Source organism: Acartia tonsa, chromosome 11 (assembly GCF_053477335.1).
Source record: "Acartia tonsa isolate MP-2025a chromosome 11, ASM5347733v1, whole genome shotgun sequence".
Taxonomy (NCBI): domain Eukaryota; kingdom Metazoa; phylum Arthropoda; class Copepoda; order Calanoida; family Acartiidae; genus Acartia; species Acartia tonsa.
The window spans coordinates 40,056,092-40,081,929 of NC_137270.1; the positions used below are offsets into that span (position 1 = coordinate 40,056,092).

General features: G+C 37.3%; 1 protein-coding gene across 1 annotated transcript; it reads left to right on the forward strand.

Annotated features, from left to right (window-relative positions):
• The first annotated feature begins 1,115 nt into the window (after positions 1 to 1,115).
• LOC145332285 (uncharacterized) lies at positions 1,116 to 20,503 on the forward strand. The gene is made up of 7 exons (XM_080177241.1): positions 1,116 to 1,162; positions 12,755 to 12,842; positions 17,856 to 17,978; positions 18,328 to 18,403; positions 19,210 to 19,313; positions 19,830 to 19,906; positions 20,279 to 20,503. Exons 1-7 carry the CDS (start codon positions 1,119 to 1,121, stop codon positions 20,370 to 20,372), a joined length of 606 nt encoding a protein of 201 aa, XP_080033367.1. The 5' UTR covers positions 1,116 to 1,118; the 3' UTR covers positions 20,373 to 20,503.
• Positions 20,504 to 25,838: the final 5,335 nt, after the last annotated feature.

A 25,838-nucleotide genomic window follows, 5' to 3' on the forward strand; every position in this document is an offset into this window, starting at 1 on the left:
CTCAAAGCTTTACTGAAAATTTAACAATATAGGTGACGTGCACATAGTTTGTCAGAAGGGTGTAATTTTTTTCTCTCAACCTCCTTGAAATTTGCTGTATTAGGAGGGGGGAGGGGTTGTATTCACTCCCATTTCTGCAGAACTCTGGTCATATTAAATTTTATAAATCCCTTTTTTTAAGACTTTCAATTTTTAACTCTTATGATTGCCCAAAAAGAATTAAATAATTTTGTTGTACAATCAGCATTAAAATAAAACAATTGAGGGGGAAGGTGTTAAATAACTGTATGTCCCTTCCCGAGGACCCTCTACCAGCTTATTAATTGGGTCTTTGAAAATCAACCCTTAGCGTCAGGAATATTAATATAGCCAACTCGCTACAAAAGAGCATAAAGCAATAGAAAAGGAAAGAAAGATAAATTTTAAAAAAATGATTTTGAAAGTCGTCGTCCAAATAATATTGATCAAACACAATATAGCATTTTAAAAATTATTGATTTAACATTTTTATAAACAATTATTTATTAATAGAAATTAAATTATTTGTTGTTTATTTGAAGAAAAAAGTACATTTTAAATAGTGAGGCTACATTATGATTTATAAACTTGGCCCGTCCGTCTAATAACATTCAAGAAAATGTGACTTTTCCTCATTTTTAAAACAAGGAGAAACAACATCCATTAAAGTGAAGCTCTAAAAATAGATGGTAAAACACCGTTGTATTGTCAGAACTGAATAAGAATAATATTAATTTATAAATCTAAACAGAATACAGGATACTGTTTATATACAAGGACATACTTCAATTTTTAGAACTTGACTTTAAATTAAAAAGCATTACTTCTAATAAAGGTTCTTCAATCAAACAGATTTAAAGCGTAGCTGGGCTTAGCTATGGCTCGGCAGCCGCGTATAACCCTCTGTATAACCCTCATAATATATAATTTTAAATTTAAGTTGGATGTCTAAACATGTACCTAAACAGAGATTCCATATATTCGCGAGAGAAAGAATCACACATCTGGGTTTGAATTTGAGTCTAATGCTTCGCTGTCGAGCCCTGATCCTAGCTAATGAAATTTATTGGAATTTAATGAAACAAATTTTCAGAGCTAAAATGAATTATAATGTTGAATATGGTGATTCTGAGCCTTTAATTAGGTATAGTTTTTAATTAACCAGAGATCTAAAAGGATAAGACAATGGGCGATAAATTAATATACCCCTACCCCTACATAACGTGATTTTAACAAATCTATAAATCTCTCATTTTAATATTATTTCAGAGTCTGCTATTTAAATTCTGTATGTTCCAAAATTTACTTAATATATTAGACGAACAGATAAATTAGTAATAAAATATCCGCTATATTAAAATAGCGGATGCGCCTCTAGAGGCCTCTAGGGGTATTTGAGGAGGGGGGAGTTGAATTCGATAACTCATTTTTATTTTTTAGATTTGAAAAGAAAAAGTAAATTTTTTTTGAGGGAGGGGGGGGGGGGGGTTTAAGTCCATATATTTTTAATATATTTGAAGAAAACGTAAAAAAAAGTTATGGGGGGGATTATAAACCTTTCCAGGACTTATGAGAAGCTTTACTATAAAGAAGAAACTTATCAGTTCAATATCCTTCGATACACAGACAAACATCATGTTACTTTATGTATAGGATCTCACTGTTGAACGATAACTGCATGGTCAAGTAGGCTTGCAAGCTGCCGTGCAAGAGGCGCGCAGTTGCACAGGATTAAATATCATATCATATCATAACTGTGTGTATATAAAAACACAACTATCGCGCGCTTTTGAGAACTAGATGTATACTAACGAAAAAGAGAATCTCTGTGCAATTATTCTTCAAATTCATATTTGGGCCACAAATAACCCCCACACCCACATTCCTTATATAAAAGTAACAGGATCTGTGTATGTCTGTGTACGGAAGGATCTTGCTAACTTTTCATAGGTAATGAGAAGGTTTATAACTATTTTGGGGTTGTGTAAACCTCCCACCCCCAACAGGGGATGGTCAAAACTACCCTCCCTAAATTTTTTTAATTTTTCTTTTCCAACTAATATTAACCCCCCCCCCCCTCCACCAAGTGACCCTATGGGCCTCTAGGGGCATAGCCGCTATTTACCATATATAACAAGATTTACAACATACATAAAAGCGAAGTTTAACATTAAGATGTCAGATAACTTTACTTTTTGCAGGGAAATATTATTAAATAAACAAGGATGACAACATCCATAAGTAGCGAAGCACAAAATTTTTTGGATGGGAATACAGTATGATGAAGACGGTTAAAGTAAATTACATACTAGATGCACATAACAATGGGAAAAAATATTTTGAAACTGTTAATGCAAAAAAGTTTTAAATGGACCAAAAATACCAAAGATATGGGGAAATATGTCAAACATATAAAAATAGCTAAAAACCTTCTAAAAGGCAGTTTGGCCGCCATTGTTTCATCTCTTAAAAAGCCAGAAATATAATTATAATATCTTTAACTGAAAAATTTTTGAAAATTGGACCATAAACAACAAAGATATTGGTAAAATGTGAAAAATATAAAAATAGCCAAAAACCTGCAAAAAGGCAGTCTGGCCATCATTGTTGTTTTCTTCAAACGGCAGGAAATTTAATTTTGATATCTTTAACTGAAACAATTTTGAAAATCGGACCATAAACACCAAAGATATGTGGAAAATTTGGAAAATATAAAAATAGCCTAAAACCTGCTAAAAAGCAGTCCGACCGTCATTGATGTTTTATAGTTAATTGTGCTCCTTAATGATGGGAATGTTGTCAGCTCTCTATCATTTATAGGAGCCGAGAAAATCACGTTTACCCAATTCATTAATTACGGACGGACGGACATTGTGAATTATAGAGTAGCTTCGCTACTAAAAAAGGTTGTTGGGAAAGGGGTTAACTTTCTCTCCTTTTCTGTCGAAAGACCCGGGGTATAAGTTTAAGAATTACCCAAAAGACAAACAACTTCATGATTGCACAAACTTTTGTCTGGAAGTCCTAACTGTGCATGGTAATGACTTGCGCTTGTTTTAAGCCAAGATATTCACACTAAGCTCTGTCGATTAATATCGTGCAATTGGCATAGCAGCCATAGAACTATTTTAAACGTCTTTGGTTATGACGCGGTGTTGAGCCGAGATTAAAACTTACCATCTTCCAGACGACGAGTGTACACCACAGAGAGAGAGGGGACAATGGGCTGTTTATTATGCTAGTTCCAGAAGTTTTCTTATTGGTTGGCTGAACAACGTTGGGGACTTTATTGAATTTTGATTGGTTGGCTCATCAAGTTTAGTGTTTAAACGTTTCAATCACTAATCTACAGAAGGGTAATTTTGTTTATAATCATTGGAGATATACAGGGTGGGGCAAATAAAACCGGACAAACTTTAAACGGCCATAGCGCCAAAACTACTTGACCAATCAGGACGTTTGACCCCACTATAAAAAGGTTAGGTAATTACCTTTTAGCACAAAAATTTTTTTGGACGAAGATGGGCTCGTACTCCGAGCTGGCCGCGCTTATGTTCAACAAGGTAGATTCGGAATGCGCCGGTGGAATAATCTGGATCCTCGACTAGGGCCCATTAAATCGGATCTCAGTCCATCTGTAGATGAGGTAGAGTTGTGCAACTTGCTGGGGATACTGTTAGATACATAAATAAGACACTAGAAAAGACTAGAGCTCTCTATCTAAAGTGGCTTGGCTGTAGTACTCCGGCAAAGTGAAACATGGCAGATTTTAAGATGTCAAAAATTGTGTGAAATCGTGAAAATTTCTCGGTTCTCGACGTTAGAGACCCATATGGAACTTAAAAACTCATTTTAGACTATGGATTAAACTGACAACCCTAGCTGAATCTTCATGCCATTTCCAAAAAGGTATAGAACGTAGTTCAAGCTCAACTGTGGTCCAAATAAGAGCCTCCGTGTCAAAGGGTAGCGTTAAAGTTAGGTGAATTTGGATCCTGCGGTTACTCACGTTCCTAAGGAAATGGGGCCTCCCAGCAGCCCGATCTTAATTCAATAGACTTTTGGGCCTGGGGCTACTTTGAAGCATGCACCAATGGACATGCCTATACAACAAAGACCTCCCTCATTGCCACCATCAAGGAGAAATTCGCCAGCTTGGACAGGGACATGGTGACCAGGGACTGCGGGCGGTTCAGGGGGCGGGTGAAGGCGGTGATTGAGGCTGGCGGCGATTTTATTAAATAATCTAATAGTTATATACCTATTTTGCTTGCCAGTTTTTAAAATTCAATAAAATCTTTAAAATTGATGATTTTATGTTCATTTGTTTAGAAGTTAGAATTTGTCCGGTCTTATTTGCCCCACCCTGTACATCAATTTAGTGGCAATTGTCTTATCCCTTTAGATCCCTAATGGATGTGCTATGTGTTAAGCCAAGGTCGCATTTTCGAGGGGATTGGGGGAAAATCGGCATATGGCAAAATATGATAATTTGCAATCGTGAATTGCATTTTTTACTTTCTCTTTTGTGCACATTTAAACTTGTACAGATTAAGAAGAAAAATTATTATCACACTTAGGGATCTAAAGGGATAAGACAATGGTCTATAAATTGATGTACATTGTACATCCCCAATGATCATACACAAAATTGTTACTTCTGTAAATTACAATTAGTGGTTGTAACGTTTGGACACTCAACTTAATGAGCCAAACAATCAACATTTTATAACCAACGTTGTTAAACCAACAAATAAGAAAACGTTATTGTAAAACTTTGGGGACAGATATAATAAATGTCTCTAAATGGCCCCTCCCTCCCTGCAATTATGGTCACACTAATATAATCTTCAACCCTTTCTTTTCCCCATTTTAAAAGATATTTAAACAAACATTTATAGACAAAAGTTTTGAGGGAAGATTTTATTACAATCCATAGTCCAATCCCTGCACCATACACATTTAATTTGCAAGTCACTTTTGGAGAAAGTGGAGAAATTTGCATTGAGGGAGGGGACATGGGACAGTAAATTCTACTTACTGGTACCCTTTGCCTTAAGAATTGTTGGTACTTTTATTAACTCAAAGTTGGATGTTATACAGGGTGTTTTTTTAATAGGACAAAAATATTGCTTGATTTGACCCACTTGCCATTGACAGAAGTTAATAAACTTTGACAGAGGTAGAAATGCAGTTTTTAGAAAGTGCAATTTAAAGGGTGTGCAAAAATGCGTGTATTTTTAAAATTCAAATTGCGCGGCTCTTGTTAATAGTAGAAAAATGTTATCCATACTGATAAACTCTAGTTTTTGGAAATATATGTTTCTTATTCATGCTATTTGTAGTATAGAAGCCACGTTGGAAAATGCTAGAAAGGTTGAAAAGTTTTAAGTCAGTTGGGACATTTTACCACGTAGCTCCTCAACTATACTTAGCACAGGAATAGTTCTTAAATATCCCAAAACTAAAGTTTATGACAATTCTAACAGTATGCATAACATTTTTCTACTATTAACAAGAGCCGTGCAATTTTAATTTTAAAAATATACGCATTTTTGTACACCCTTTAAATTGCACTTTCTAAAAACTGCCTTTCTACCTCTGTCAAAGTTTCTAGATTTTTTAGGCTTAGCATTACTTGCATTTTTTTCCTTTCAATACATATATAATATTTTTAATAAGCTATTTTATAATAAGATTTAGATTTTTTTCTCACTGTTTCGGTATGTATTTCTTGTATTCCCTGGCAAGTTCGAACCCATTAATCCCTGTTTCCTTACACCAAATTTCCTAGAGAATGAGTGTGTTACGCGGCATTCCTAACTATCTCCGCGCGGCGCGTGGCTTGTAAACGGACAAAAGAAACGCGCACTTTTCCTTTGATTAGTCCCACGTGAGGAGCTACGTAAATGAAAATAATGTATTGCTTGAATATACATGCGCTCTGATGTGTGGAATATCTCAAATAAGCCTTCCTGCTTAGTTTGACATCATATGTGGTAAGAATTTATCTTTTAATTCTTGAAAATAAGCGTAGAATGGTATAATTTTATGAAGAAATTTAAATCATTAATTTTTCAACAAATAGACCATTTAACTGCTAAGTTTTGACATACGAATATTTTCCTTTATATTATTGATCATTTTATTCCAAAATTATCAATTTCTGATGCTGTTTAATATGATTCGTGCCAATTTAAAGTTTTTTAGAAATTTTATATTTCTTATTCAATTGAAATCACGCAACCTCGATGTTACAAAAAATAACAATTAATTTTATGTATTTAATTCTTATATTTTTGTTTTAGACTCACTGTTTTCATGGTAATAAATACACATTTGTAAACTTCACTATGTTGGTCATTCGGAGGGCTTGAGATTAAGATTTCGAGAACGGCTAGGTTTGTGTTCCGAAACAATGAAAACAAGACAGAACAGATGGAACTAAGAACATTCTGTGAAGTTTTGTAAATGTGTTGGTTGTGATACCTTACCACACATTATTATTATAGTCATAATCAGTACAGTTAACTTTAGTGACAATTATGGGTCCTAAAAAGAATAAAGGTGAACAATTGAGTAAGCGGCTGCGTCCAGCCGTTGATGCCCTAACCAGTGAGCTAAATAGAGTGATGAAGTTGGTCAGTGATACTTCAGAACTTAATGTTAGACATCTCACTAAGGAATCAATCCTTGTCCATGACAAGTTCGAGACATTCGACAGCATCATGGTCGGTTTTAGCAAGCTTGGTTTGAGAATCCAAGAGCTTGATGAGTTTAGTGACATTTATTCTGATATAGTTACTGTACAAAAAGACTATAGTGCCTTGAAAGATGCTCTTGATGCTATAGAAGAGCTTAGTGACATTCAAAGTGTTGTTGATGTTGTTGGTGATAATTTGCCTAACCATCAGGCTGAACTTTATGATCGATGTTTGAAGATTGTGAAAGTTATTAAAGGGCCATATTTTCCCTTGCCTGATGCAATTATAAACACTTTGTCTGCTTTGATGAAACGGCTGGCTGAGGTTAAGCTTGAACCTGTGAAGCCACCCACGACGACGGCGGGTGCCTCGACAGCATCGCCATTTGTGTCACCGTTTGGCACATCACAGTTCGCCGCCGGTTCTATGTTCACGCCAGGATATATGAATCGTGTCGACGAACGTCTTCTTCCATCTTTCGACGGCCTGGAAGCATCCTACGTAAGTTTTAAAGACACTTTTAAAAAGCTTACTGTAGGACAAGACCCGTCGTATTTGCAGTTATTGTTGAGCAGTGAGAAGGTCTGTAGAAATAAAGAGCTGAGACTCCAATTAACTCAGATTCAATCGCATGAATCTCAGTGGGCTTACCTTGACGCGCGTTTCAAGTCAAAGACACGTCAGATGCTCTGCCTTTTCAACCAATGGGAGAAGAAGTCTAAACCGTCGGACTCCAACCAGATTGTGACTATGTTAGCAGAGTTTGGTGGTGCAGTTAGCCAGCTGGAGCAGCTGACTAAAGATGATGAAGATGATGAAGTTACCACTAGCCAGTGGTTGACTGTGATACTTCTGGAAATGTTATCCAAGAAGTTGCCACGTGATTTTCAAGATAAGCTCAATTTATCATTGGGCTCGATGGATGTCCCAAACGTCTCAAAGTTGTTGAAGATTATTGAAGAACAGCGGGGCGCCATTTTAATGAGGTGTTCGACTGATATGGACACCCCCTCTAAGAAGAAAGGTAACCCTGCGACAGCCGCTACCGCCGTAGGTAAACCTGGTAAATCTAAGATGAAGCAGTCATGTTTTGTTAGTGGCTGTAATGATATGCACTTACTTTACAAGTGCCCAAAATTTCATGACCTGTCAGTGTCAGACAGGAAGAGTATTGTGGAGAGTGCTGGATGCTGTTGGATTTGTTTGCAGAAAGGGCATAAATCTGTGGATTGCCCGAAGGCAGATGTAATAGGCGGTTGCAAAGTGGACAATTGTGGTCAGGCCCATAACAACCTTTTGCATGAGAGTGTTGATATGGCTGCCGCCGTCTATGAAGTACATACTTCCCCTGAGGCGAACCTAATGTTAATGTTACAGCAATTAGACGTCGTTGATATTAATCGCCAGAAGGTCCCAGTGAACGCCATGTGGGACACTGGTTTAACTACTTCAATGGTAACCCAGTCACTTGTTAATAAACTTCAGTTACCTTTTACTGGACGTTCAGCAAGAATTTCTCTAGCTGACGGTGAAGTTAAATGTTTCCCGACGGTCAAGCTATGTTTAGTTGATCGACACAAGAATTATCACATGTTAGAACCTGTGGTAGTGCTTCTCATTGGTCCTGAAGAGGCGATCTGCTCCATAAATCCTGTGGAGGCAGCTGTTTTGTTTGATATGAAACCTGAAGATTTTACTTTGGTTAATGGGCAGGTTGATTTGCTCGTAGGGCACCTGCACCCATCGATGTTTCCCTACTCTGAACGTTCAGTAGGAGAAACCATGCTTTACTCCAGCCTGTTTGGATCTGGATATTTTGCTGTTAGTGCTAATGGTTTAGCAAAGAGTAGGTATGTTGTCTGCTCAGATTTCGAGTTGGAAAGTGAAGCTATAGGGTTTTTAAAACCAGAAAGCTCAGATGTTCAGCCGCAGCCGATTGTTGGTGCCGCTTGTGATGCTATTATTGAACCTGTTGGTTCTGCTTGTAACGCTGCTGATGCACCTTTTGGTTCTGCTAGTGCTGCAGCCGTTGACAACCTGGCTACGGCGGGTGTTGCCGTGGTTATTACTGATAATGATGTTAGTTGTGCTGCAGTTATTCCTGATGATGTTGGTAACGATACTGTAGTCGTTGATAACTTTGTTACGGCGGGTGTTGAGCCGCTGAATGATTCGGTTCCAGCCGGACAAGAGCCGACGGGAGTTTCGGTTCCGGCTGGACAAGAGCCGATCAGAGTTTTGGTTCCAGCTGGACAAGAGCCAACGGGAGTTTCGGTTCCAGCTGGGCAAGAGCTGATAAGAAATTTGGTCTCGGCCGGACAAGAGCCGACGGGAGTTTCGGTTCCGGCCGGACAAAAGCCAGTAGATGATTCTAAGTTTTATGACAGCCACACTTTTATTACGTGCCCTGGTGGTGTTATGAATCAAGAATCGACTTGGTTGCTGCCAAGCTGGCCGCCCGACGCAGGGTAAGAGGCCTGCCAATGGCGGTTGGAAATATGGCGGGTGTTGCCGCCAGAAAGTCATTGAAAATATTCAAACCACACATATCTAATCTACAACATAAACTATTTATGTGAAAATGATCTTTAAAGAAAAAATATTACAAGTTATATATTAGGCTTGTGAAGGGAACCAAAATGGGTTCTGTAAAGAATAAGTATTCATTATTCAACTAATTTTATTGTTCATACCTAAGCACAAAAATTCTACAAAACTGTTTAGACTTTAAAGCAGATTTAAAAAGATTTTGTTTCTTTAAGTATGATTTGAAAAGCAAAAGTTCGTGTGTATTAACTAACAAATGAATTTTGCAGAATAAAAATACCTCGAAAAAGTATTTTTTATGGTTCACGTTTACTTAAAAAATGTTATTTCTCAGATTCTCATATGAAATAATGCATTAAAGTAAAGAACACAACATGTAATATTATTATGATAATGTTTAAAATATTCCTCGTTATTATTTTAAAAGATTATCGCAAAAAATCAAGATATTTGTTTAAATTTGTAAGCAAATCAAAGATTTTCTTTCATTCCGGAGGCAGAGATTCTTAACAATTCATGTACAAAAGTTTTTTTTTTTTTGTTCACTCCGGGAGCTGGGATTCCTATTAATCCACGCGTAAAGATTTTTTTTCTTCATTCCGAGAGCAGAGATTCGTAGTAATATACGTACCTAGCGATTTCGGACAATTTTAAACCTTGAGAAAATACTTTTAGCAATTATTTTCCTAGGTACATATATTTTTCGTTCATGTTTAAGCATTTATAATAATGAACACGATGTATGATATTATTAAAATATTGATTAATATTTTATCTGAATGTCACAGAATTAATTTAAGATAAACTATGCATATTTTAAATTAACTCTACCTTCATTTTTATCGCATATATTAAAATTGAAGCAGTATCCTTTTAAAAAAGAAGTGGGTAATTTCATCATTTCTTAAGATTATAAGTAACGCAATTTTTGATACAATTTCGTTTAAACTTTCAAATCGATGCAAGATTTTTTTCATTTGAAATGCAAACTTAAGTTTTTTATACGTTTACGCAAGTTTTTTCAATGATTTAAGTCTTTCCGGGACCAGGGATTTTTTCGCGGAAAATTTCCTAGGTACCTACGCAGATATAAACATTTTTATCCTTGTTGGATTGAAATTTGATATGATAAGAAATTAACAAAATGAGATTTTACATCATTTAAATATTTCTTTATGATTTATTACAATCACATAAATAATTTAATATTACATGCATATTAAAATTATTACTATTTACCTTTGAACTGATGTATCTACAGAAAAAATGCAGATTTTTTTCGCCGATGAATTAAGTAGATTCTCTGATATTCGTAGAATTAAGCTTAATAAGACCGCTCTACGGTGTATCTTAGCTCTGTTTCCTCGGCCAGACATACCGCAGAACGGCAAAACTAAAGCATAAGATAATTTTTTTATTTCGACGCTTTGATTGATGATTTTAAAAGTTTCTTTGAATTATTCATGATTCTTTATTTTTGATTTGATTTAAACATCACTAACTATGTTTATTTTCAGTTGATGCAGCCCTGCGCCAGAAATCCTGTTGGAAATTATGCAGTATCAAAAATTGTGATGGAAAGACATAACGTCCGACAGGATAGCTGGAACATGGCAATTATTAATATTTGATGGATTTGTTAGTTTGTATCTTGAGGGATTCATTCTGACTGAGGCCCCAAATTGCCTTAATTATGACTGTTTGAATATGTATAAGTTGCTTTCTTCTTAAAACAGAGAGAAATTGCAAATTCAGCATTTAGAGAAGTTCTTTTCTTATATTGAGCTTTTGTTTTATTTTGGTAAATTTAATTTGCATATTTCAATTGCAATTTTAATTTTACGCAGTTATTCACGAAGATTTAAAATTATGAAATTTTAATTTTCCGAAGTTGATGATTTTTTACAGTCATATTTTATTTAGATTTAAGTATCTATTTTATTAAAACATGTTTAGATTTAAGGATCTTACTTATCTTATCTGGAAATGTTTAGATGTAAGCACGAGTATTTTTCCGCTGGAGAAAAATTCTAATTATTGAGAAGTTTTTTATGCAATTTTACTTTTCTTTTCTAGCAAAAAGATTTAGTAGAAAAAATGTCATTATTTAATCTTTCTTTCTTTTGATGAAAAAAGTTTGAGTTGATTATTTAATTATTGATGCGATTTTTAGTATAAAAATCATTTACCTATTTTAGTATGTAGGTGCCTAATTGAAGTTTAGGTACTATTGATCATTAATTCATGTATTCGCAATTACATGGTCTGTAATTCTAATTTTATTGAGATTATGAGGCCATGATATAATGAGATGTGTGAGTGGTAAATGTGCAATTCATGTATATTGAATGCTTTTCCCATCCTTATTCCTATCCTTATGTGGTAGTGGAGTCGGTTTGAGTTATTGTGGTATTCGTGAAGTTACCATAATTAATTTTAGGCCTTATGGCCATGACATTTTAAACTCTTGTGGTTTATGTGTTGTGAGATTGTGATTTCGTGGACACTGTCTGCACGCATATTGCAAAGATGAGGTATTGTGTTCGATTCCCAGTGAATAGACGGGTGTGTTTCGGTATGTATTTCTTGTATTCCCTGGCAAGTTCGAACCCATTAATCCCTGTTTCCTTACACCAAATTTCCTAGAGAATGAGTGTGTTACGCGGCATTCCTAACTATCTCCGCGCGGCGCGTGGCTTGTAAACGGACAAAAGAAACGCGCACTTTTCCTTTGATTAGTCCCACGTGAGGAGCTACGTAAATGAAAATAATGTATTGCTTGAATATACATGCGCTCTGATGTGTGGAATATCTCAAATAAGCCTTCCTGCTTAGTTTGACATCATATGTGGTAAGAATTTATCTTTTAATTCTTGAAAATAAGCGTAGAATGGTATAATTTTATGAAGAAATTTAAATCATTAATTTTTCAACAAATAGACCATTTAACTGCTAAGTTTTGACATACGAATATTTTCCTTTATATTATTGATCATTTTATTCCAAAATTATCAATTTCTGATGCTGTTTAATATGATTCGTGCCAATTTAAAGTTTTTTAGAAATTTTATATTTCTTATTAAATTGAAATCACGCAACCTCGATGTTACAAAAAATAACAATTAATTTTATGTATTTAATTCTTATATTTTTGTTTTAGACTCACTGTTTTCATGGTAATAAATACACATTTGTAAACTTCACTATGTTGGTCATTCGGAGGGCTTGAGATTAAGATTTCGAGAACGGCTAGGTTTGCGTTCCGAAACACTCACTAACTACAAAACCATAGAGTTCTAAATTTTTTTTGAAACTTCACCTAGGTCCCAGGACGGTTTTAGGCTAATTTATTGAAGTCTTTGGACAATATGTATATATACTTGACATAGTTGATTTTTAAACCTACCGCAAAAATTTAGAAATGCATTTTTTGATAATTTTTTCCCTAATCCTTCAATGGTTTAATAAATGTGTGTTTTCTTTAGGTATTATGAAGATGTTGGTGAAGAAATAACCCCTCAACCTTTGTATGTCCCCCCACCTGATACCTCTAAACCAAAGAAGACTAAAAAGGTAATTGTTATTTCAAGTATAGCTCCAAAACCGATAAATATCCGCTTGATTAGAACCGGTTCTAAGCCATTCTTAAAAATCATGTATAGCAGCTTGTTATTAACAATTTCCTACAAATGATAAAAAAAAATCATAAAACTATCTCCTGGTGTAGGGGCTCCGTGTCACACATCTTTTCTTTATTGTAAGACGTGACATGGGTGGGGTTGGCACAGTCCCACCCCACCAGGACGTAGCTGGTTGTAGGCCACACGGCTGCCAGCAGGAGGCCCCACAGGACCATCCACCAATGGGAGAGGCTTCCAGGCAACCATCTTCCTCGTACACGCGGCTGGGGATCTTCAGCTCTGGTCACGGCTGCTTCTTGGGACTGGACACGGCTGGGCTGCTCCTGGCTAGATACAAGTTTCCATTGAGCGTTATCTGTATGCGGCCGAGGCACCCCGATACCCTCCCCAATGACAGACTGGCAAGCGACTGGCACTTGCCTGGGTGTCGGCTCCCCTAGCCCTAAGTGCTCCCTTCCCTTGTCCAAAGCATGCCCAGTGGCATGGGGCTGAAGTGCATGTGGCACAGGCTCGCCCTTACTCACTTCCCTCCCCTGCCCTAGGAACTCAGGTGCATGTGGCACAGGCAAGTCCTTATCTTCCCAAATTTCAATCTCCCCAGCCTCTGGTGCAGGGGGCACAGGCAAGGCTGGGTTTTTACAATATCTTGGATACAACACATTTAACAAATTCAACTTATCCTGATGTTGAGCAGCTGGGTTCCCTTGGCTGGCAGGGGGCTCTGGATGGCATGTAGCTGGGCTCTCCCTGCAGGCTGGTGGCGCTGGCTGACTGGGGGTGACGGGTGTCACCCCTTCCTCTGGGACCGCTGGCTCGTTCCAGGACTCAGGTCTCTCGGTGGCGGCGACGGTTGTCGCCCCAGACATCAGGTTGGAGGCTGGCTCGTTCCAGGATCCAGGTATCCAGGATCCAGGCTGGTGGCGCTGGCTGACTGGGGGTGACGGGTGTCACCCCTTCCTCTGGGACCGCTGGCTCGTTCCAGGACTCAGGTCTCTCGGTGGCGGCGACGGTTGTCGCCCCAGGCACCAGGTGGGAGGCGCTGGATAGCACCCCCCCATCATCCCAGGTGGCGACGCCGGGTGGCGTCCCATACATCGATGCAGAGGTGCTGGCTAGCACCTCCTGCCTCTCTCGTTCGGCGGCTGCCAGGACCTCCCCATACACCGTCTCAGGGACGCTGGGCAGCGCCCCTCCACTCTTGCTGGGTAGGCTCAGTCGGGCAGGTTCCATCATGTTGAGGCTAAAAGGCTGGGGCCTCAGCACCTCTGGCTCGGCTATGTTGTTGGGCTGTATCAGCTCTGGCCCCAGATGGTTAAGACTGAAGCCTAGGCCAACCCGGTTGGGTTCAGCCGCGCCGCCCAGTACGTTGATCCTAGCTGGGACAGTCCCGAACTGCGGCATCCCATCGGCTTGGTCCGCAGCTCTGGGGGCGGCTGCTTGCTGTGGTGGTGCTGGGGGCGCGCTCCCTTCCATGTGGGCCACTCTGCTGGGCTTCCCTGGAGGGGCACCCTTGTCGGCAGTGCGCCTGCGGCTGGCTACCTGGGCCCAGTCAGCTCTACAGTCGGCCGCCGTGTGACCGTCATAGTGGCAACGCTCACACTTGGCAGAACGGTCACGGCGTGGCTGGGTGCGTCTCTCCTCTAGGCTAACTTCCACAGGCGTTGGGCAGTCTCGAGCTCGGTGGCCTCTCCCCTGGCAGCGGTAGCAGCGGCCTGGAACCTTGTCATCTGGAGCGACCTTCCCCATCTGGTGGAGACCCGGAGCCAAGGAGCCAATCTCCATTGGCTCCGACTCGTCATATTGGGGCAACTGGATGCAGGCAGATCCAGTCAGCCCGTCGGTCGAGTCCACTAAGCACACACCTTCCTTCAGCTGCTTAGTAACCATGGTCACGGTGAACATGGCCTTACGAGTGTACTCAGGTACACTCGTAATTTCATGGTTCATCATGAGGCGTTTTACATTGGCGTTACGAATTCCACGATTTAATTCGTCCACCAACAACTCAAGATCCTCATGGTTGTAGGCGTCCCTATACAAGGCGCACTTAGTTGATATGTACGCTTGTATAGGTTCTGTCGAGTGTTGCTTGTAATCCCTAAACGCTTGTTTAAGCGTTTGGGATTCAAAAGCAGGGCGAAATAGCAATTCACACTCGGTCTTGACCTGTTCGTAGGTCAAGGCTTGGCCTGCCTCGCCAAACAGATGGGACGCCATTTCCGCCGCTTGCCCTACCAGTGACAGTAGTAGGGCGTTGCGGCGGTTGAGGGAATCATGAGGTGGCACGCGGTAAGCCGCCCATGACATCTCGAGTCTGCGGATATGTGCCGACCAGGATTGCTTGGGCGGCCCTCTAAACTCCGGCAGATTGCTCAGCATCAGCTTGCGGTACTCGGCTGGGGCCGGCTGAGGGTCATCCTGGAGCCATCCTGGGGCTTGGTCACCTCCTGGGGCTTGATGCTGGTCCATTGGGTCAACGGTGCAACGGCGGGCACAAAGTTATACAGTACTAAAATGAATGGTTTGTCACTTGAGGCTCCCTAGCCTAACAGCCAACACTGTTTGTATCACTAGGTTGGGAGTTTAGTTGCAAAGATATAACTTAGCTGTACTTATCACTAGTTAGGTGTTGAGGTAGTAGGGTAGGCTGGTAGAGGTAGGTAGATGTTGAGGGTCTGAACTGCTGTCAGGAACTGATTGGGTTTTCCTTTATCACACTAGAGCTAGAAGGAAAGAAGCTTGTAATTCTTTATTTGCTAAAAATACCCCTGTTAAATGCTATGGAGTAGCTCCGCTCCGGTGTGAGTGTGTGTGTGTGTGTGTGTGCGTGGAATCTCCTGTCCTTGTAACGCGCGTCCGCGCCGTCAAATCCGCGCACACGGGGAAAACGCGCTCTCACCCCTCAACTCGCTCTCTCATTGGTCCGCTTTGTCCGTTGGATTTATGATATTTTCCGCACTCTGTTGCGCTACCCGTGAATGGCGCTCTGTGTGTCCGATCGCTAGCCCCACACTACAGACGGACTTAGTCTAGTGTGGGTAGGAAGGGGGAAGCGCGTGAGGGGATGGGGGTAACTCCGTCCGTTCCCCCTGTGAGTGAGGGGGGGTAACTGTGTGCTGGTGTAATATTGCCTTTTCTTCTTAATCCTAGGCTTATCTATTATATCACCCTGATTGTATTTGCCTTCAAATGGAGAGGGGCCCCTCCCTTTCCCTTGGAATAAGGGGTGTATTGTTGTTGTGCTGTGGGCTTGAGATGTTTTGATTGTATATCAGGGTCTTGATTATATTACATCTAGCTTCTATTTTTGTCCTTATCACAATTGCATAACAGATTTGTTTACCAACTCTGTTCTATTTTTAGCTGTTATCACAATACACAATAATCCAAGCCTGTTCTATTCTTAGATTTATCACAACACAACAATTTGTTTGCCAAGCTTTGCTCATAAATCTATTGTTTGGCCATAACACCAGGGTGGTAATCCCTGCAATGTAACATAATATCTGTTTTTCTAGATGGGTGGCTGCGTTGTAGCTTCTCAGGATACTCGGAGTTGACGTAGTTTTTCTCTGTTCTGGTGCACTACACTCGTATGTTAGCTCGCAGCTTGCAGCTATGTGGCATGTTTCAGCCTATCGGCGGCAGGGAATGTCCCGTCCTGCTAGCGCCGCTGATCCAAATCCGGCTGATGGCGGCAGGGAATGTCCCGTCCTGCTAGCGCCACTGGTTCGGATCCTGCTATTTCTTGCAGTAAAGTTGGCCTATTTCCAGCCGTTTACACTTATTTGGCTTGTTTCAGCCGGTCCGCAGGCCTGTTTCAGCCCTTTTGGCGCTCAATTCTCCGTTAGATATCAGCGCTGCTCGCGGTTATTCGTCAAATTTCGCTGTCTCGCTTCCACAACTGCCGGATGCAGAGTTAAACTTTGCTGTCCAGGGTGGGTAATTCAGGTTGCTTGCGTCAGTTTTGCCAGATTCACTGCTGGGAGTACCTTAGCCTCAGATGCGCGTCTGCTCTACACTTGTGGTTCGCCGTAATCTCACAGCTGACACCAAAGTTGTGGTATCCGCCGAGGATAAATGGCAGACACCGGAGTTCAATTAGATTACGGCAGTGTGACAGACGTGGACACCTTACTATAGAGAAGCTACGCTTCTCTAGCTTTCACTAGATAATGATCAACATCTAATTTCAGTTGTCACTTTATTGAAGGTTTAAAAGATACTGAAGCTATATACAACAAACAATAATTACATGGATAGGAATAAATAATCATAACATAAAAGCATAAATAATACATATACAATGGTCAGTTTGGGCAATAATGATCCCCCATCCCTGAAAAGGGTGGGGGAGAATTAAGAATACAGTTAACCATAATAAACATGACAGATTCAATCATTAATTCTAAGCGTAGGGAGGGGGTAACTAGACCCCTTCCCCAGGACTCGGGGGAGGGCCATTGACCCTCCACCGAACCCCAGATCAGGGGTGCCATAGGCATGGCTCACGGTTGCCGAATACCACACTATCACCAAAACTTATTTTAATCTTAAAATTTTTCATTTTAATATCCGTGGAAAACTGTCTATAAAAACTATTATCGCACAAATTCATAGAAAATTGTCTATAATACGATAAGATACATTAATTTGTAGTAAGGCATATAGGACCAGTTCTTATCAAGCAGATATTAATCAGTTACGAATCCATACTGGAAAATATTTTATTTCCTGTCCTTTTCTATTACTGATTTTGTCTGTCCGTCAATCAAGCAGTGAGTCAATAACAAAATGTGGGAATGACAAAAAAGGGGGTGTCCAAAAGTCCGTAAGAGAACGTAAAAATTTCAGGTCTTTGTGCATCCCCCTGACAAAACCCTATGATGGTTACTGTGACGACTAATCCATTGCAAAAGTTGATGCTCAACTACTCATTATAAAGGTTGTTGCCATAGACAATGTTGGTGAGCCGAGTCCTGTTATGGCAACATTTCTCAAGATTGCCACAGAGACTGTATACAAGATGGCAGGTCTTGGGGCATTTGAAGCTTCTGTGGCTTACAAGGTAAATTGTTTCAGATTATTTCTTTGTTTTGAAGAAAAGGTGAGATTTGTTCTTGGTTGTTGGACCTGATGTTAAATTGTCATGTACAGCAGTCTTCACCGTATGAGGTAATTGGAGCTCTTTATTGTGCCTATAAAAAGAGGATAAATTCAAAAACTTTTGGCCAAACAGTCCCGAATGCCGTAGTATTAGAATGGTGGATTATTCAAATATGACGTCATTGGGGCTACTTTGGTCAAAAGTTTTTTAATTTATTTTCTTTTATATAGGAATTATAAAGGTAATTGATAGGTAGGTAACTTAACGGTATGCTATACTTGATACACGACAATATGATTTCAATGTTTAGCATGCTATGGGTGAGAAAACAGACATGGATGAAGATGGAGAGTATAACTGGAAGAATAATCCAATGGCTATGTCAGGTGAAACTATTGTCTAGCAAAACTTTGATCAGAATATTATTCCAAACAGTAAAAAGATGAAGTATTTTTCCAATTCTCTTATTACCTAGTTGGAGTGGAATTCTCCTTCAATTTCAAGTGATCATCTAGATGAGTGAGAGCATCCTAAACTTGTAATGGGATGCAATACTCTAACACTAACTGAGATATTATGTTAAGTAACATCCAGATCAGCTCCTTTGATCAGATTTGCTAATGTCAATATTGTAAATACTCATAGAATAAATAATTACAGAGAATCAGATTTTGGTCACTTTCAATAGAAATATTTGTTGAATGCAGTTTAAAATTTAAGATCACAATAATTCCTAGATGTAGAAAAGAATAATAACATAACATTCAATTGCCTTTCCCATTCTGTAATCAGATTTACTAATGTCCCTAATGTAGATACAGGAAATGTGGTATCAGAGAACAAAGATTCTGTTTCTTCAATCACTGAGCCACTTTCAATAGAAATATTAAAATAATGCAGTAAAAAATTGCTATTGATTCAAGAAGTAGAAAGGTGTAAGAGTTAAAGTATCATCCTAATACTGTAATCAGATTTACTAATGTCCCTAATGCAATGTAGATACAGGAGATGAGGTAACAGAGAATAAAGATTCTGTTTCCCTGAGATACAGAGATTTAGGCCACTTTCATTGTGCAATGCAGTTCAAAGATTAAGATCACAAACGATCTGAGAAGTATTAAGATATTGTTTGAGTCAAATAACCTTCCCAATACTGTAATCAGATTTACTAATGTCCCTAATGTAGATACAGGAGATGAGGTATCAGAGAATAAAGATTCTGTTTCCCTGACAGAGAGTATCACATTCTGGCAGCTTTCCATTGCTGGCACCTGCTTGCAAGTCACTGATGATAATGTAAGTGTGTTCTTTTGCAGGGAGGATGGGGTCATTTATTACACTAGTCCCCAAAGTTTTATAGTAATGAATTCTTATTTGTGGGCTTACGTACTTTTGGGACTTTTATTGAATTTTAATTGGTTGGTCCATGAAGACGAGTGTCCAAATGTTTTAACAACTAATTAAAATCTACAAAGGGGTAATTTTGTGTATTATCAATATCATTGGGGTACAATAAATCAATTTATTCGACATTGTCTTATTCCTTTAGATCCCTAGTTTTTAGTCTCTAATAAACAGTTTGAAAATATGTACAGCCTTTTTTTTATTTTAGACTGAATTCAATTTATAGAATGTTTTCACAAAATCTTAATTAATAGTATCAATCACTTTTTTGATGGACAGGCCTTGCATTTTTTATAACCAAGAAGTGTTTCAATAATTTGTTGGAGAGGTTAGGTATTTCTCTTGGGGATCAAATAGACTGGACAATAATGACAGACTGCACAATATTATAGAACTATAATTTTTTAGAATGAATCAGATTTGCCAGCAAAAGCTAAGAGCTTGGATCTGGAAGATAGGTGGACACAAACATTAGACCTGCCCAGGTATAATTCTTATATATAATGTATGTGTGTCAATTTTCTGAAAGATTATTTCGAAATCAAATTATCATAGAAAGTAACAGGATGTCCTCTGTCTGTGTGTACTAAAGGATCTCACTAACCCCTTAACCAATATGGTTCTCCTTTACTCTGTAGCTTCTCAAAAGTCTTGGGAAGGTTTAGAAATATTTAGGGGATGGGTATTGGGTACCCCCATCCCCCCAAGAAAAATTAAATTTGTTTAACATTAAAAAATTGGTCTTTCTATGATAACTTTTTTCATGTAACCATACCACAGGCTTATAATTGTTCTGGAACTTTCACTTAAAGCCAAAAGCAATCCCAACTATAAGTCTGATGATAAAATGATTTCAGGAAACGCAAGGAGTGCCAGAGTGACAGAATTGTGATGAAAGGAACAGCTGTGCAAGCTTCTAATATTGATATATATAAAACATTGAAGAAATAGTTGATAACTCTGTAAATGGATTTAATATTACCTGGATCCTACACAAGATTTTCATGTTATCTAACTTGCAGCAAGTTAAAATGACAAATTCCACCTTCAACCTCCTTTTCCCCTATTTCCTCAACTCCTATGCATGAAAAAACTGATCAATAAACGAGTTCCATGTTAGCAAACTAAATTGTCAACAATTTTTCCCCTTTTATAATATCCACGTATATTCTACATCCATTCATAAGTAAAAAAATTTTTATTAGAGTACCACAGAGTTAGGTCATGTTGGACCCATAAATATTGTATAGTAATCTACACTAAATTTGAAGTTGTAAGATGAGTTTGGGTATTATGCCTCCTTCAATCCTTATATAAAAGTAACAGGATGTCTGAAAGTCTAGGTATGCAAAGTATGAATGATTCAAAAGGGATTTATTGAAGGTATAATTCTTAATGCATATATGCCATATAATAGAGTTTTGTTCCATTGATGAATGAGCAAAAACTCTTTCCAGATAAATATGCTTTGCAATAAGCATAATACTTAACTTTGAAACTTCAAATTAGATTGGGTTTTCTCTCATATTCTTAAATATTTTTGGATTAGGTTTATGTACTAATTAACATGATCAAATTCTGATATTTGTTTGAAATAGTTATTCTTATGTTTGATTAACATTAAAATAAATAACGTGTCTCTATAAAAGTAAAGTATAGAATACCTATGTTTTATTTAGGTATCTCTACCAAAAAGATATGTTTTTTTTTTAATTATTAAGTTGTTGGTTTCAACTGGTTATCCTTCCTAAATGTGTTGACAAGTTTAGCTCTTTTTGCAAAAAAAATATGTTATGTATGGTAATTTACAATGCCTTTTTTATTCCTCTATTTTTATAATATTTGTAATTTTCTATATTATTGTATAATGTATATTTATGTATTTGTTCTTAATGTACTAAAAATTCTTTTTTATTTTGAAAATAAAATATAAAATCACCCAAACTCTTACAATTTAAAACTCTTAAAAAATCAACAAACCTTTCTATTAAAAGTAAAGCTATTCTTTAATTATTGTTCTAAACGTCTAAGATTTTGACAATGATAGAATCGACCTACCAATGTTAAACTTTGTATGATGATTTATTTATCTTTAATACCAATTTTATCATATATCACTGATATTAAGAAAATTAGTCATCGGACAAATATATTACTTACTTGAAATAAATTAAATAGCAAAATAATTAAAAATAACTTGCCCCCATTGTGAAGCACTTTCGGACAAACAAGGTGAATTATGAAGTAGCCTCGCTACTAAAAACTGGAAAATTTAGATGGATATTGTTCTCTACTCTTGTTTGCTCTAACTTTGAGTCATTTCCTTTACTTAGGATTTCTGATTTTTGACCAAAATTTTCATGAATGTTGAAAAATCTTAAAAATCAAGGATAATAGGTATCATTAACAAGTTCTGGTTTAACTTAATTTTGCATCAAATTTATATACAATTTTGTTTTGCCTTATTCTGCTTATTTTGTTGTGAAATCCTATAAGCGATAGTGTTCGTTTGTCTTACCGTCTGATTTTAAAGCTTCGCTTTTATGAATGTATTCATTTTTGATTTATTTAATATTGATTTAGAAATGGGATTATTTGTCTTATTTCGTTATGGGAATAAAATTGAAGTTATAAAATAAATACAAATTTTATATAGTTAAGAGATCAATTAAAAGTATGGACGAGTGAATTTTAAAAATCCCTTGTTTATTGGTGCATTTTTAATATCAAATTTTCAAAATTTATTTTTTGATTTAACAAGGATGATCCATAAAAGCGAAGCACTGAAACGGTAGGACAAACGGCCATTAACACTTATATAATGTCAGAACTGAATAATCAGAATGAACTTACTTACATTTTTAGGACTTGATTATAGAGTTGCTTCGCTTATAAAGTTATACTTTGTTGTCCCAGGAATCAACATATCAAAAATCAGATCAATCGGATGATTAGATCATATAAAAATTTGTTGATAAAAAGTAAAAAATCAACATGTTTAAAATGGACTTACGGACATTCTTGTAATGATTATGGAGTTGCTACGCTTTCTAAATCGTACCTAACTTCTAAAGGAATCACCATGAAATCGATAAGGGAATTCTAACATGCCTAAATTAACGAAAAAACCTATCCTCTGTGACGGATGTACGGACGGACCGACCCTAATTATAGAAAAGCTTCGCTTTTAAAAATATAAGAATTATTATTAGTTTAAACCTTACTAGCGGCTATACCCTCTAGAGGCACTTGAGAATGTAAGGGCTAAGTCGACCCACCTCTTCTTTAATTTTAGTTTAGAAAAACTATTTTCTTTGGAGGGGGAGGGGGGTTAATTTCTTTTCTAGGGGCAATTTATCTAGGGAGGATAGTGGTACCCTATCCCAAAATATCCATAAATCTTCACAGGACTTATGAGAAGCTATATTGTAAAGAAGAACCATATTGGTTTGGCGGTTAGCAAGATTGTTCGATACATAAAGACAGACACAAATATATTCTTTCTGTATAGACTAGTTTCTTTGCCACTAGCCCCTTTATATTTTTATATGAGTCTTCCATCGCCAAATAGCCTAAAACCTGAACCAGACAAATGCCAAGCTCTTTCTTTAAAATTTCTCAAATATTAGTCATGGGAACTTATACCTCCCCCCCCCCCCCCCCTCCACATAACCCAATATTTAAGGAATTTAGACCCCATCCCCCCAATTCCACACACGATAAGGATTAAATGTTTTTTTTTATTCCCATGAATCAAAAGTTATTGTCAGGGATCCAAAGGGATAAGACAATGTCCAATAAATTGATGTATGTCCTCAATGATTATACACAAAATTACCTCTTCAACCAAATGAACCAATCACTCAAAATTTAATAAAAATTCCCCAGTGTTGCAAAAACCAACGAATGAGAAAACGCTATTATAAGACTTTGGGGACTAGTGTAATAAACAGCCCAATGTCCCCTCCCTCCCTGGGTTGTTATTCTTTTTCATCAGCCTTGAATACTTGACTGATTTGAAAAATAGAGGGATAGACAAATAGGAGAAAATAATCTGAATAGTTTAAGTTGAACTATAGGGAAACCCAAGTATCTTAAGGGATAATACAATGGACGACAAACTATTACATTCCCAATAATGATAAACAATTTTACCTATTCTGTTGATTAAATTCATTGATGAAAAAGTTAAATCAAGATATAATAAAAGTCCCAGAAGTTTTTAAAGAAATGAGAAAACGGGTATATATAAAACTTTGAGGACCATTTCAATGTATTCTCTTTCTAGGGCAATTTCTCATGGGAGGTTGGAGGTATCCCCCTGAAAGATAGTTATGGTAATCGGACCTATAAGAAGCTGTACTGTAAAAGAGAACCACACAGTCCAGCGATTAGCGAGATCCTAAACACAAGACAGACCGACAGATACCGTAATACTTTTTTAGAAGGATTATCACATAAATATTTTAACTTTTTTAATGATACGATTTTTCCTGATTTATTTTCTAATAGGATTATAATAATTTTGTATTATTTGCAAATTTTAAAAAACCACATTGTGCTGTAATAAATCTTATTAATCCTATTTTATATGGGTGGTGGTGTTTGTTCTAGCTGTGCAATTTGTTGGCTTGAATACTTTGATATTGATTGATACTAAGTAGCAGTTTCCAAACTTTTCTTTCAATGATCTTAATCCTAATTTTCAAGAGGGGTTATTTGTTTACAATAATTGGGGATGTACAATGTACATCATTGTATCGAGCATTGTCTTTTCTCCTAAAATCTCTGCAGGGAGGTAATTTCGTGAAAAGATTTTATGTTTTAGTTTGCTTTTTTTCTCAAATATAAATTCGTCGTTCTACATAAACACTCTTATAGTAGTGGGGGGGGGGGGGGGTATATCACTTATTATTAAGGAATATAAATACCTTTTCGTCAACCATTTAGTAGCGATTGCGCATTTATGAAGCGAAGCTCCTCTATATGACGTCACTAAACTTTTATTCAGTAATTTGGTTGAATCGTAATCGGTTCAGTGGCTAGAGAGATCTTAACAGACAATCAAACATAATCCTTACTAATAATCTTATTTGTAACAAAATTAAGCTTAAATCCGATGTTAAAAGTAGGCTTTGTTTTTATGGATTTTATCTTTCTTGTTAAATTTTTTGAGCAATTTTTGGTATTTTAATTGTCTGGGATTAAACCGTCTTATATGGGAAAAGTAACATGATATATATCCGTCTGTCTGTCTGTCTGTCACTTTGTTTGTACCGAACGTTCATATGAGAAGCTACATTGTAAAGGAGAACCCTATCAGTTTTTATCAAGATCCTTAGGTACAGACAGTTAGAGATCCTGTTACTATATGATAAGAATGTTTGTATCTACATATCTATCTGGTGGCATACTTAGTATTCCCCATGTATAAGAATGTGTCGAAGTTTAATTTGATTACTTGATTAAACCAACCTGTGATTGTACCACGGAAAGGGATATGGATTTTTGATTTTTTATACTTACGACTATGTCCCTAGAGGTCTCTAGGGGCACTTGAGGGAAGTGTGGAGTGGGGGAGGGGGGAGTATAAGTCGACATCCCCTTTCTATTTTAGTTTTACAAGAATAGATTCTTTTTCTTGTCAAGGGAAATTTTTCAAGATTCGATTTTTCTTGGGAGGGTGGAAATACCCTCTCCCAAAATAGTTACAATCCTTCCCTGGAATCACTGTAAAGGTCTGGTAGTAGCGAGATCCTTCGATACACACAGACAGACAGAGACACGTCCATTTAATCTCATATGGTGATTGGTTTCTTAGTCCGCTGGAAAGACCATGGGGGACATGTATTAAGATTTCGCTTACTAATAACTTCAGAAAACACATCTATGTTCCTAAATATTTTAACATTTTCATACTGGGAAAGACAGACGGATATACTAATATAGTCTAATTCGCCATACACCGTTGTGACAAATCTTAAGATTTTAAAAGAAACTGTAAAATTCTTGTATATTAGTAACAGAATGTTTGTCTGTCTGTATTAAAATCAGTTTTGTTAGTCCCGTCTGTAGTACGATGCTATACATAATTTTTTAGTAGGTTTAGTAGGTTTAGTAGTTAGGCTGATAACCATTTCTTATACAGCGGATATTAAACGATTTCGAAGATATACTGTGGAAAAAGTTTAAACTTTTAGCAATATCAAAACAAGTACGAAATTTAACCGTAAGATGGCGCAATTCTTCATGGACCTGATTTAAATACAAAATCATCGAACTAGAATCACATACAATTAACCTAAACAAATCAGAGATTACATCCTACAACAAATTTCAAACAAATGATAAAAATCTAAGGTTCAAAAAATTTAAAGAAATCTTTATCGTAGCTATGTTTCTATTTCTCTGGTGAGA